General features: G+C 44.0%; 1 protein-coding gene across 1 annotated transcript in view; it reads left to right on the plus strand.

Annotated features, from left to right (window-relative positions):
* The window catches only part of LOC130281748 (gamma-aminobutyric acid receptor subunit pi-like), a 153,635-nt gene that overhangs the window by 130,223 nt on the left and 9,531 nt on the right, over nt 1-13,881 (plus strand). Inside the window, exon 9 of the mRNA XM_056529334.1 lies at nt 12,400-12,593. Within this exon, the coding sequence (XP_056385309.1) occupies nt 12,400-12,593 (194 nt within the window). The remainder of the gene's footprint in view (nt 1-12,399; nt 12,594-13,881) is intronic.

Consider the following 13,881-nt stretch of genomic DNA (forward strand, 5'->3'; position numbering starts at 1 on the left):
AAGAGATTGACATTCAAACAGACATTTCTCCTTTTTGGCATAGAGTTGATTGTCTCGAAGTCTCTGAAGAACCATGCGGACATGCTGGCGATGTTCTTCTAAGTTGGCAGAAAAAAATCAGAATATCGTCCAGATACACAACAACACAGGAATATAAGAGATCACAAAAAATTTCATTAACAAAGTCTTGGAAGACGGCAGGGGCGTTGCACAGGCCAAAGGGCATGACCAGATACTCAAAGTGTCCATCTCTGGTGTTAAATGCAGTTTTCCATTCGTCCCCCTCCCTGATGCGGATGAGATTATATGCACCTCTTAAGTCCAGTTTGGTAAAGATGTGGGCACCTTGAAGGCGATCAAAGAGTTCAGAGATAAGAGGTAGGGGGTAGCGTTTTTTTACCGTGATTTTATTAAGTCCGCGGTAATCAATGCAAGGACGTAGGGAGCCATCTTTTTTGGACACAAAGAAAAATCCAGCTCCGGCAGGAGAGGAGGATTTGCGGATAAACCCCTTTTTTAAATTTTCCTGGATGTACTCAGACATAGCAAGCGTCTCTGGGGCGGACAGAGGATAAATTCTGCCCCGGGGTGGAGTAGTGCCCGGGAGGAGGTCAATAGGACAGTCAAAAGGCCTGTGAGGAGGTAGAGTCTCAGCTTGCTTTTTGCAAAATACGTCAGCATAGTCCATATAAGCCTTAGGAAGACCGGTTACAGGGGGAACCACAGGGTCACGGCAGGGAGTACTGGGAACCGGTTTAAGACAGTCCTTGAAACAAGAAGTACCCCAGCTCTTGATCTCTCCTGTGGACCAATCAAGGGTTGGGGAATGGCGTTGAAGCCACGGTAGTCCAAGGAGAATTTCGGAAGTGCAATTGGAGAGGACCAAAAACTCAATTTTTTCGTGATGAGGTCCGATGCACATTAGGAGGGGTTCCGTGCGGTAACGCACGGCACAGTCCAATCTTTCATTGTTAACACAATTGATGTAGAGGGGTCTGGCGAGACTGGTCACTGGGATGTTGAACCTGTTGATGAGAGAGGCCAAAATAAAATTTCCTGCAGATCCGGAATCCAAGAAGGCCTTAGTAGAGAAGGAGAAGGTAGAGGCAGATATCCGCACAGGCACAGTAAGGCGTGGAGAAGCAGAGTTGACATCAAGAACTGTCTCACCTTTGTGCGGAGTCAGCGTACGTCTTTCCAGGCGGGGAGGACGGATAGGACAATCCTTCAGGAAGTGTTCGGTACCGGCACAGTACAGGCAAAGATTCTCCATGCGGCGTCGTGTCCTCTCTTGAGGTGTCAAGCGAGACCGGTCAACTTGCATAGCCTCCACGGCGGGAGGCACAGGAACGGATTGCAGAGGACCAGAGGAGAGAGGAGCCGGGGAGAAAAAACGCCTCGTGCGAACAAAGTCCATATCCTGGCGGAGCTCCTGACGCCTTTCGGAAAAACGCATATCAATGCGAGTGGCAAGATGAATGAGTTCATGCAGGTTAGCAGGAATTTCTCGTGCGGCCAGAACATCTTTAATGTTGCTGGATAGGCCTTTTTTAAAGGTCGCGCAGAGGGCCTCATTATTCCAGGATAATTCGGAAGCAAGAGTACGGAATTGGATGGCGTACTCGCCAACGGAAGAATTACCCTGGACCAGGTTCAGCAGGGCAGTCTCAGCAGAAGAGGCTCGGGCAGGTTCCTCAAAGACACTTCGAATTTCCGAGAAGAAGGAGTGTACAGAGGCAGTGACGGGGTCATTGCGGTCCCAGAGCGGTGTGGCCCATGACAGAGCTTTCCCAGACAGAAGGCTGACTACGAAAGCCACCTTAGACCTTTCAGTAGGAAACTGGTCCGACATCATCTCCAAGTGCAGGGAACATTGTGAAAGAAAGCCACGGCAAAACTTAGAGTCCCCATCAAATTTATCCGGCAAGGAAAGTCGTAGGCCGGAAGCGGCCACTCGCTGCGGAGGAGGTGCAGGAGCTGGCGGAGAAGATGATTGCTGAAGCTGTGGTAGTAGCTGCTGTAGCATCACGGTCAGTTGAGACAGCTGGTGGCCTTGTTGCGCTATCTGCTGCGACTGCTGGGCGACCACCGTGGTGAGGTCGGCGACAACTGGCATTGGAACTTCAGCGGGATCCATGGCCGGATCTACTGTCACGATTCGGCTGGCAGGAGGTGGATCCTCTGTGCCAGAGAGGGATTGGCGTGGACCGTGCTAGTGGACCGGTTCTAAGCTGCTACTGGTTTTCACCAGAGCCCGCCGCAAAGCGGGATGGTCTTGCAGCGGCGGTAGCAACCAGGTCGTATCCACTAGCAACGGCTCAACCTCTCTGACTGCTGAAGATAGGCGCGGTACAAGGGAGTAGACAAGAGCAAGGTCGGACGTAGCAGAAGGTCGGGGCAGGCAGCAAGGATCGTAGTCAGGGGCAACGGCAGGAGGTCTGGAACACAGGCTAGGAACACACTGGGAAACGCTTTCACTGGCACGATGGCAACAAGATCCGGCAAGGAAGGAAAGGGGAAGTGAGGTTATATAGGGAAGTGCACAGGTGAATAAACTAATTAAGCCAACTGCGCCAATCAGCGGCGCAGTGGCCCTTTAAATCGTAGAGACCCGGCGCGCGCGCGCCCTAAGGAGCGGGGCCGCGCGCGCCGGGACAGGACCGACGGAGAGCGAGTCAGGTACGGGAGCCGGGGTGCGCATCGCGAGCGGGCGCCACCCGCATCGCGAATCGCATCCCGGCTGGGAGAAGTATCGCAGCGCACCCGGTCAGCAGGTCTGACCGGGGCGCTGCAATTGCGAGGATGTTGCGAGCGCTCCGGGGAGGAGCGGGGACCCGGAGCGCTCAGCGTAACAAACATGTTATTGATGCTTCGTAGATGATGTGTTCATTGTTTGGACCGACATGGAGTCAGCTTTTATCGTACCTAAACACTTTGAACGACATGAACTTACGGTTTACCAGCAAAGTAGGTCCTTATGAATTAGAATTTTTGGATGTCCTGATCAGTCTAAAAGAGGGTGATTTATTCACAAAGGATTGCGTAAACAAACAGCCTGTAATTTCCTCTTACATTTCGAGAGTTATCATCCTGAGCAGGTCAAAAAGGTTGTACCCTACGGGCAGTTTCTCAAACTGCATAGGGTAAATAGCCGGGATAATGACTTCTTGATACAACAAAAGATTTAAAAAGACATCTTGCCATTAGGGGGATTCCGGAAAAAGTACTAGACCAAGCCCTAAATAGAGCTATGAAACAGAACAGATCCTCCCTTTTAAGAGGTAGAAGAAACTACAAAAAGGACGAGATTCAATCTAGCCATCAGAATGAAGATGCTGGCTTTTCATTTTCTTTTTTATTTTGCTTCAGTCGTATAGCAGACAAAATCTGAAAAATCATACATGACAATTGGTTTCCGGTTCAGAGCGACACAAGTTTATCAGACTATGTTAAAGAAAAACCACTCATTTCTCCCATAAATCACCCTATTTTATAAACTGCACCCCTTAATGTAGACAGAGTGACATTGAAAAAGTTCATTAACCCTTTAGGCGTTTCACAGAAATAAATGCCATGGAGTGGAGGCGGAATTTTAAAATTACATTTTTCCGTAGATTTTTCATTTTAAAGGGGTTATCCACCATAAGGTGATTTTAGTACGTAACTGGCAGGCAGTAATGGACAGGCTTAGGAAGGATCTGTGCTTGTCTTGGGGCTAAATGGCTATGTTGTGAGATTACCATAATACTGTGGATAGCTTTTTGTGAACTGGTATTTCCTGTTTAACTTTTCTTTTTTTTACGACAAATCCCACAATTCCATTTTCCTCCCTCCCACACATCAGCCCCCCCACGCATTTAAACATAAATGAGCTGCATCCATTCAATGAACTGTGGTTTTCAATCAGGGTGCTTGATTGATCTCTCTCCCACCAAGCAATCACTCCACCCATTGAAGCAGACAGGCTCCCTGTCATCAGCTGACTAGTGAGGTCAGGTCTCGGTCGCATTGCAACCTGGGAAAAATCTGAGACAACAGTCATTTTGTATGCTATTAAAAATAAATATTGGTGTGAAAATCACAGAAGAATTGTGAGAAAAGCGTCACACACAGGTACAGACACTATATTATGAACAACACTAACTTCACAGCCCCTGTAGCATAGACAAATAAAAAAAAATCCTGGAATAACCCTTTAATCCATTTTTTTTTCTTTAACACAATAGGTGTTGACAAAGAAAAACTCAAGATTTATTCCCTGAATTCTGACGCACTTAGAAATATCCCATATTTGGCCTTTGTGCTCTACGTGTCTCACACACAGGCCTCAGACATGAAGGGGCATCGTTTTAGTTTTGGATATTTTGTTGGCATCATATAAAATTACAGGAGCCTTTCGGTGCAAAAATATTTTTGGGAGACAAGTTGACGCTTTCATTGGTACCATTCTGGGGTACATGTGACACTCTGATCGTTATTTTATTTAAATTTTTTTATGAGGTGGTATACATGAAAAAAAATCTATTCTGTGGTTGTTTTTTATTTTTATTTTTTAGGTCGTTCGTCAAGCGGTATAAATGACAAGTTAACGTTACACTGCAGGTTGATACGATTACTGAGATACCAAATTCATATACTTTTTTTTATATTTTAGTTAATTTATGGCAGAAAAACTATTTTTTTTTAAAATCATGTTTGTAGGTCGCCGTGAGCTGTAACTTTTTTATTTCTTCAGTGACACAATTGTGTGAGGACTATTTTTTGGGCGTGTATTATACACTTATTTAATTTATTTTAATTTTTTTATTTTTTCACAATTGTTTTCTTTTATTTTTCACACTTTTTTATTTTATTTTTTTTCCAATTTTTTATTCAATTTTTTCACACTTTTTTTCACACTCTTGTTTTTATTTTTTTATTTTTTTTTACTATTGTACACATTATTCAATGGAGTACACATCTGTACTCCATTCAATTATGCCTATGTCTGTCAGTACTGACAGGCATAGGATAGATCAGTCCCTACCTTAGGTAGGGACTGATCGCTCATTTTGCCATGACAATGGTGGCATCCAGTTACCATGGCAACCATCAGCCCTCTGCTTTCACTTTGCAGAGCGCCGATCAGTGACAGAGGGAGCTCCCTCCCTCTGTTACTCTAATTGACGCTGTGGTCTCAGTGACCGCAGCATCTACAGGGTTAACCCAAGATCGGGCTCCGATGGGGCCCCCCTCACCACTGATCACTTCACACAGTGAAGCGATGGAGGAGAGGGGGAAGGAGGAGACCCGAACCAGATCCCTGCTATTAGGCTGTCTGTTCTGACTGACCAATAGCAGCGATCGCCTGCTGGGGACTGCTGGGATTGGTCCCTGGCCGGCCTCAGCAAAGCAGCGGCGCTGTGACAGTTTATTCTCATCAGGTACATGTACGTGGTGATGTGGGAAGTTATCCCTAATCATCACGTACATATACCTGATTTTGCGGGAAAGGGTTAATTACACCCTCCACTCCATATGTCACAATGGGAGGTGAATTTACCTTCCGTGATTGTGGTGCGGAGGCATTCTGAAGAAATGCCCTGAAGGGCATGAAACAATTGTACACCTGTTTGATACTGTGATATTGTCTTGCCTGCATGCACTGAAAATAAAGAAGCCTGTTTCATCATAAACGTGAGTGCCTCCTGAACTTCTTTTCACTATTGTTATTATCTCATAGCAGTCTTTAAATTTCTATGACAAAGAAAATTCAGTAGTATTAAAGGAGTATGCAAGCATTTTACAATAATTTTAGATTGCTAAAGCTTTCAGGAAAAAAAAAAAAAAAAAATCCTATACTTACCCATGCCCAGTCCCCGACCAGTCCCTCGCAGCTCCTGTTTGGCTCTTTTAGGTCCCCTGATGCTTCTGCCTTCATTAAAGATGAGCGCTCAGAGCAGGACCTGCTGGCTGAGCAAATCATTGGTGTTTGAGTACATTTTTTTTCTGTTTTCTTGTTATCGTATTTATCGGCGTATAACACGAACCCCCATTTTAACAGGGAAATTTAAGTAAAAAAAATTAAATGTAAAATAAATGACTTGGACTAAATGCCACATCATCCCCCCAACTTCGTTTTCTTCTGCACCTCAGTTTGGTCCGGTCCCCTCCAGTGCCACATCATTCCTTCCCTTTTATCAGTCCCTGTGCCACATTTACCCCTCTCATTGCCACCCCCATGTCTCATCATCCCCCCATGTCTCATCATTTCCCCCTGTCATAGACCACCACTAGCCATACAGACATTAAAGGGGTTATCCAGGAAAAAACTTTTTTTTATATATCAACTGGCTCCAGAAAGTTAAACAGATTTGTAAATTACTTCTATTAAAATGTTTTAATCCTTTCAGTACTTATGAGCTTCTGAAGCAAATCCCCATAGTAAACCTCTTCTAAACTGGGCGGTTCCTCAGACATGCGTCATCAGAGAGCACTTAGACAGAAAAGAACAACCTTAACTTCAGAAGCTCATAAGTACTGAAAGGATTAAAAAAATTTAATAGAAGTAACTAACAAATCTGTTTAAGATTCTGGAGCCAGTTGATATATAAAAAAAAGTTTTTTCCTGGACAACCCCTTTAAGCATTTAGTGCCTCCCCCCACCATAATTTCCCCATCTCATCATCCCCCACCCTGTCTCATCATGTCCCCATCATTCCCCATTCATCATTTACCACTGTCTCATCATCCCCCACCCTGTCTCATCATCCCCCCACCCTGTCTCATCATGTCCCCCATCATTCCCCCCTCATCATTTCCCCCTGTCTCATCATCCCCCCACCCTGTCTCATCATCCCCCCCACCCTGTCTCATCATCCCCCCATCATATTCCTCCTATGCTATTCTTTCCCTCCCTCATCATTCCCCCTTTTCCCTGCTTTTTATAGTTTTTTTTTTTATTTTCCTTACCTGGCTGCGCTTCGGCTGTCTTTTGGGCTGCCGTCAGTGAAGTATATGAGTGACGTCCTCTCTCGGCTTCTCTGCGTGGCATCAGGGAAGTCACTTTTCATTTCCTGCAACCACCGCGAGTCAGATTTCGGGGACTACAGGAAATGAAAAGTGACATCCCTGATGCCGCGCAGAGAAGCCGGGAGAGGACGTCACTCATCTGCTTCACTGACCGCAGACCGCAAGACAGCCGAAGCTCAGCCAGGAGAGGACAATTAAAAAAAATATATAAAAAGCAGGGAAAAGGGGGAATGATGAGGGAGGGGGGAGGTAAGAAAAATTTTAAGTAAAACTGTCACTTGTTTTCTCCCGCACTATCCACAAGTACTGGTGGATAGTGCTGGAGACGCTGATTAAAATGAGCCCTACCTTGTCCGGATCTGCGCCGCCGTTCTCCCGCAATCTGTTGAAATCTTCCTGTAACTGGCACGGGCGGGGCTTCGGCGCTCATCTGGCACTGACGTCAGCACCGCTTATGAATATTCATCCCCCCTCCCCCCAGTTAGGAGCGGCAAAGAGAGGGAGAACTGGAGGGAGGGGGATGAATATTCATAAGAGGCGCTGACGTCAGTGCAAGTTAAGCGCAGAAGCCCCGCCCGTGCCAGTTACAGGAAGATTTCAACAGATAATAAAACTACAATTGCGGGAGAACGGCGGAGCAGATCCGGACAAGGTAGGGCTCATTTTAATCAGCGTCTCCCGCACTATCCACCAGTACCTGTGGATAGTGCGGGAGAAAACAAGTGACAGTTTTACAGAGCGGGGAGGAGACGCCGCTGGTCACTGATTTAAAGTGGCCGCGGCCGTGCTGCTAATACTTAACAAGCAGCCGCTGCTGCGGCCGCTTTAAATCAGTGACCAGAAGATTTATTGGCTTATAACACGCAGGCAGGCATTTTGCCTTAAATTTAAGTTTTAAAAGTGCATGTTATACGCCGATAAATACGGTATATTTAAAAGCACCTGTATCTTCTGTGTCCCAATGCTCATGTGTTCCCAGTCTTCTTTCAGTTAGTATGTGTAGAAGTAAGAGTGAGAATTTTATAATTTAGTTTGGGACAGGACTTGATATTATGACACCACAAGCGACACAGCCACGGATCAGTTTTGCTTTCTTGTGAAGCAAATAATGAATAAAAATGAGATTGTGTTGGGATCTGTGGCTTCAACCAAAAATCGATCCTAGATGGATCTTTGGTGACTCTTGACTTCTGATGGTGGCAACTTTTAGAGATAACTTCCCAGGAGTATTCTCCTTATCATCAAGATTAGAGTGAAAAGTGACATTAGTAGGTTGATAACACACCATTTACAATAGCTGCAATATAGAGCTTAGCCTCACGCCTGCACACTGACATCTGCACAGGCCACAGAGCATGCCTAAAAAATGTTCCCATTGTGGTGAATAGGGTCTGCTCCAGATTACTGTGTCTATGTTAATGGGGCTTGCTGTAAAGCATGTCTCTAAATGCTGTTTAAAACAAATCAAATTGTTTCTTACATAATTGTGTATTTAAAAAAAAAAAAATAAATAAAAATATTTACAATCAGAAAATAGAAACAGTGTAGAAAAAGCCTGTTTCAGTATCTGCTTGAAAAAAAAAAATCTTTATCAGTAATATTGGAAAAAGCCTCGATGGTCAGATGTGTCTCTTGCTGATGACACAAAGATATGTAACAGGGTGGATATTCCTGGAGGGATCCGCCAAAAGGAAAAGGATTTGGGTAAATTAGAGGAATGGTCAGAACTCTGGCAACTAAAGTTTAATGTGGATAAGTGCAAGATAATGCACCTGGGGCGTAAAAACCCTCAGGCAGAATATAGAATATTTGACACAGCCCTGACCTCAGTATCTGAGGAAAGGGATTTAGAGGTCATTACTTCAGAGGTCTTAAAGGTAGGCAGACAATGTCATAGAGCAGCAGAAAATGCTAGCAGAATGATTGTGTGGTGGCCCAGTACAGGAGATGTTGCCCCGTACCCTTGCTGTCCTGTCAGGCAGCCTCCTTCAGTGTCCCCAGGGCCCCTTGCACCTGTCCCCCCCCCCCCTGTACATATGTTCTGCAGTGTATTGTATTATAAAATGTGTTGTATCGTTAAGAGTTATGTCATGTGATTGTTATCCAGGAGGTATCAGTGACCAGGTGATCCCAAGAGTGACCTATGGGCTCCCTGCTAGTCTCCCCCATATAAGCCCTGGGTGGAGTTAGCTTCTTTCTCTTGGAGCTTATAGCTCTTGCTTCCTGCTGAGGTCCAGTGCAGTCGCCTAGTGTGTGTGTCCAGAGTGTTGGAGACCTCAAAGTCCAGTCCTGCAGCCACCATCAATTCAAGTAATCTAAAGCCACAGCTTTATGAGTCAAGTCAAGTCTCTGTAATCTGTCAAGTCAAGCATGGTCTGCATTCAATTGTCCAGTCCTACTACAAGTTCCAGCAAGCCCTTAAGGTCTCTGCATCACTGGTCACCTCATTGGGCCCTGGCTGGACTGTATAGACTTTACCAACTGTCTACCCTCAGTAAAGCTACCATTGTCCGTAACTTGGCGTTGGAATCTTTATTGCCCCCGTGCTTAGCCCAGGATCCAGCGGTATACCTTCAGGGGGTTTTAGGCTAAACCACACCCTGGCGTCCCGAATATAAGGGGTTAATGCCATCTGCCCCTAGTGTAACAACATCTGCCCTCATCACACCCCGCTACCTCAATTGGGTGTATAGGGAGATGTAGCAGTAGAAAGGGAAGTGCTCATTGTTGTATAGGGAGAGGTATTAGCAGCAGAAAGAGGGAAGTACTCATGTGACTGTACAGAGCACTGGTGAGACCTAACTTGGAGTATTGTGCGCTGTACTGGAGGCTGTATCTCCAGAAGGATATAGATATTTTGGAGAGAGTTCAGAGAAGAGCTACTAAACTAGTACATAGGTTGAAGGATAAAACTTATTAGGAAAGGTTAAAAGGACCTTAACATGTATAGCTTGGAAGAAAGACGAGAGAGAGGGGATATGATAGAGACTTTTATATACATAAAGGGAATCAACACAGTAAAGGAGGAGAGGATATTTTGAAGAAAAAAAAAAAAAAAAACTACCACAAGAGGACATAGATTTATATTAGAGGGGCAAAGGTTTCTACAGTAATATCAGGAAGTATTACTTTACTGAGAGAGTAGTGGATGCATGGAATAGCCTTCCTGCAGAAGTGGTTGCTGCAAATACAGTGAAGGAGTTTAAAGGAAACCAATCATCAGATTTTACCCTACATAACTCTTGGCAAATATAGGTGCTGCGGTGACTATTTTATAACTTCATATTCTCACCATCCCTGGGGGTAGGAGTGTACCCCAGGGATGGTGAGGATAAAGATTTTACCCTATATAACAGCGTTCAAGCGTTCTATAGGGTAAAATCTGATGATTGTTCCCTTTAAGCATGAATGGGATAGGCACAACGCTATCCTTCCTATAAGATAGAGATAGGTATAAGGCTATCCTTCCTATAAGATAGGGATAGGTATAATGCTATCCTTCATATAAGATAGAGATGGGCATAAGGCTATCCTTCCTATAAGATAGAGATGGGCATAAGGCTATCCTTCCTATAAGATAGAGATGGGCATAAGGCTATCCTTCCTATAAGATAGAGATAGGTATAAGACTATCCTTCCTATAAGATAGAGATAGGTATAAGGCTATCCTTCATATAAAATAGGGATAGGCATAAGGCTATCCTTCATATAAGATAGAGATGGGCATAAGGCTATCCTTCCTATAAGATAGAGATAGGTATAAGGCTATCCTTCATATAAGATAGAGATAGGTATAAGACTATCCTTCCTATAAGATAGAGATAGGTATAAGGCTATCCTTCATATAAAATAGGGATAGGCATAAGGCTATCCTTCATATAAGATAGAGATGGGCATAAGGCTATCCTTCCTATAAGATAGAGATAGGTATAAGGCTATCCTTCATATAAGATAGAGATAGGTATAAGACTATCCTTCCTATAAGATAGAGATAGGTATAAGGCTATCCTTCATATAAGGTAGGGACAAGGACTATTCATAAGTATTCAGAATACTGGGCAGACTAGATGGGCCAAATGGTCTTATCTGCTGAAACATTTTATGTTTCTATGGTTCTAATTTGTAAAATAAATGAAATGACACATTCCTTTTAAGGTGGGAGAATACACTTTTATTGACAAACCATATATGTTTCCCTGAACCTTGAGGCTATGTTCACACACTGTAAAACTCGCTGTTTAAAAAAAAAAAAAAAACTGCTGTAAAAATTTGTAGAAAAAGCAACCGCTGCTATGGAAAAGTGACCAGCAGTGCACAAATTCAGGGAGATTTATCAGACGCAGACAGAACAAACAGTCCTAAATTTTCATGCAAACAATGCATTTGGGCAATGCATTTTTGCTGGGTCTATGTTTAGCTTGCCAAGGGTGGAAGAGGAAAGGGGGGTGGGGGGTCTCAGCTAGTGGTAGCAGGTAGGGGGCATGGTCCCCTCCGGCACTGAATTTACTACAATTTAGGCCTGCAAGCAGATGTAGATTGTAGTAAATTGTGATAAAACTCTACATCAGCTCAGAGTTGGAATACAGCAAATTCATGAGGCTGCTGTGAGGCTTTTGGATTTATTGGTGTAAGTAAGACGGACAACACTGGCAGCCTTGGTAATTTCCCAATAGCCATTCCAATTATAAGCATGTTCATCATTTGCAGCCTATAGTAAAAATTATTGTCTGAAATAACAAAATTTGGCTGAAAAATCAGCCATGAAAAATGTGATATTACTGTGGGAATTCTTAATCAGTTTCCGCGGCTTAGCTTTTTTTTTTTTTTTTTTTTTTATAAATTGCATCATAAATAACCATAAATGCAGTTTGTGAACTTGGCCTGATTGAGCGGTTTTGTTTATCTTCAGCATTTCTGCAGGTGATATTATATAACAGGTCCCCATACAAAACATAAAGAGATTTTTTTCTTATAGAGTACTAAATAAAATATTGTGATAAATGTCCGAGTCACAATACAAATATAAAGAGTTTTTTTTTTAAACATATCACCTAGTGCACTATATATAAAAGGAAAAAACAAGGACCCACACTGGGATTACTAACAGTGATAACTCTGAACACATAGTAATTTCCAATTCTATAAGGATGAGAAGGAGCTGACAGAAAAAAAAGTCACTAATTCAGGAACAGGGGACACAGGATCAGAAATAACTGCGTCACGCTGTGTCATGGCTAAGGGTAACATTGCGACCCACAAGTGGCTTTCACCTGTCAAAGATGGATTCCTGGTAGATGCAGGGAATCAATCTTTATTGATAATGTTATTGAATAAATTGTAAATTTTTGCTCTGTCACAATAACACATAATGTTGTATCTATTTTGCAGGCGTCACGACAGTCCTTACCATGACGACACTTATGATGGGCGCCAGGACCTCTCTACCCAATGCAAATTGCTTTATAAAGGCGATTGATGTCTACCTTGGAATTTGCTTTAGCTTTATATTCGGAGCCCTTCTGGAATATGCCATTGCACATTTTTGTACTCTTCATCCTCGAGACCTCAAAAACATAATAAAGGTATAGTACACAACATACATAATAAATAAGATACAATCATTTCTGTGCTTTTCTTCTACCTCTTTTGTTAAAGGGGTACTCCGACCCTAAGACATCTTATCCCCTATCTAAAGGATAGGGTATAAGATGTCTGATTGCGGGGGTCCCACAGCTGGGGACCCCCACCATTTCTCATGCAGACACCTACCTGTGGCAGCTGTACAGAGCAATGTTCGCTCAGTCTCTGAAGGGTCACGACTACGGGGCCGGAGTTTCGTGATGTCACGACTCCACCCCTTGTGATGTTATGCCCCACCCCAATCAATGCAAGTCTATGGGAAGGGGCGTAATTGCTGTCACACCCCCTCCCATAGACTTGCATTGAGGAGGCGGGATGTAACATCACAAGGGGGCGGAGCCGTGACATCACGATACTCCATCCTCTGCACCGCCCGTCATCAGCCACAGAGCGATCCTCGCTCTGTGCAGCTGAAAAATGGGGGTGCTGCAGGAGAGATCGCGGGGGTCCCCAGCAGCGGGATCCTGCGATCTAACATCTTATCCCCTATCCTTATTCCCTATAGGGGATAAGATGTTTAGCGCCGGAGTACCCTTTTAAATTAAAGCTTTCAAAGTAACATTAAAGCATTCAAGGGCATAACAATCAATCATGGGACCCCACAGAAAAACTTTGAGTGGGCATATAACATACACTCTAATAGACACTTGGGGGAGATTTATCAAAACCTGCCCACAGCTCTGGAACTTGCATGTCTCTGTCTGTCTATAAAGAATAGTCATTCACAGCAGCTAGAGATCTACAGGCAGGGGTATATTCAGCCTCACTGCTGCCTTGTGAAAAATGCGCAATCCCCCCCCCCCCCCATGTTTACAAGTTGCATATTAGAATTGTGGAAAATGTCCATGTTCAATCCCATTCTATGCAGTGTATTAGTAAATACTAGTATTTCAAATAAAATAATTCTGAAGTATCCGTTCTGATGACTAAAAAACAGGAGTGACTAAAATGGTATTGCTAGGATCCGAAAAGATCAGTGGCATGAGCTCCAAAGCCCCTGCTATTCCACTCGCTCAATATTAATGCCCCCACCGTGCCCTCTCTCAGTATTATTTTCCTACTGTGCCCTCCACTCAGTAATAATGCCAACTTGTGTCCCTCTTTCGGTAATAATATCCCTACTGTGTACCCCAGTCAGTATCATTGCCCCCAATGTTCCCCCACATTTAGTATAAAGGCCCAGCCAGTGCTCCCCACTACCCACAGTAATAGTCCCCCAATTGTGCCCCT

This window comes from Hyla sarda, chromosome 7 (assembly GCF_029499605.1).
Source record: "Hyla sarda isolate aHylSar1 chromosome 7, aHylSar1.hap1, whole genome shotgun sequence".
Classification (NCBI taxonomy): domain Eukaryota; kingdom Metazoa; phylum Chordata; class Amphibia; order Anura; family Hylidae; genus Hyla; species Hyla sarda.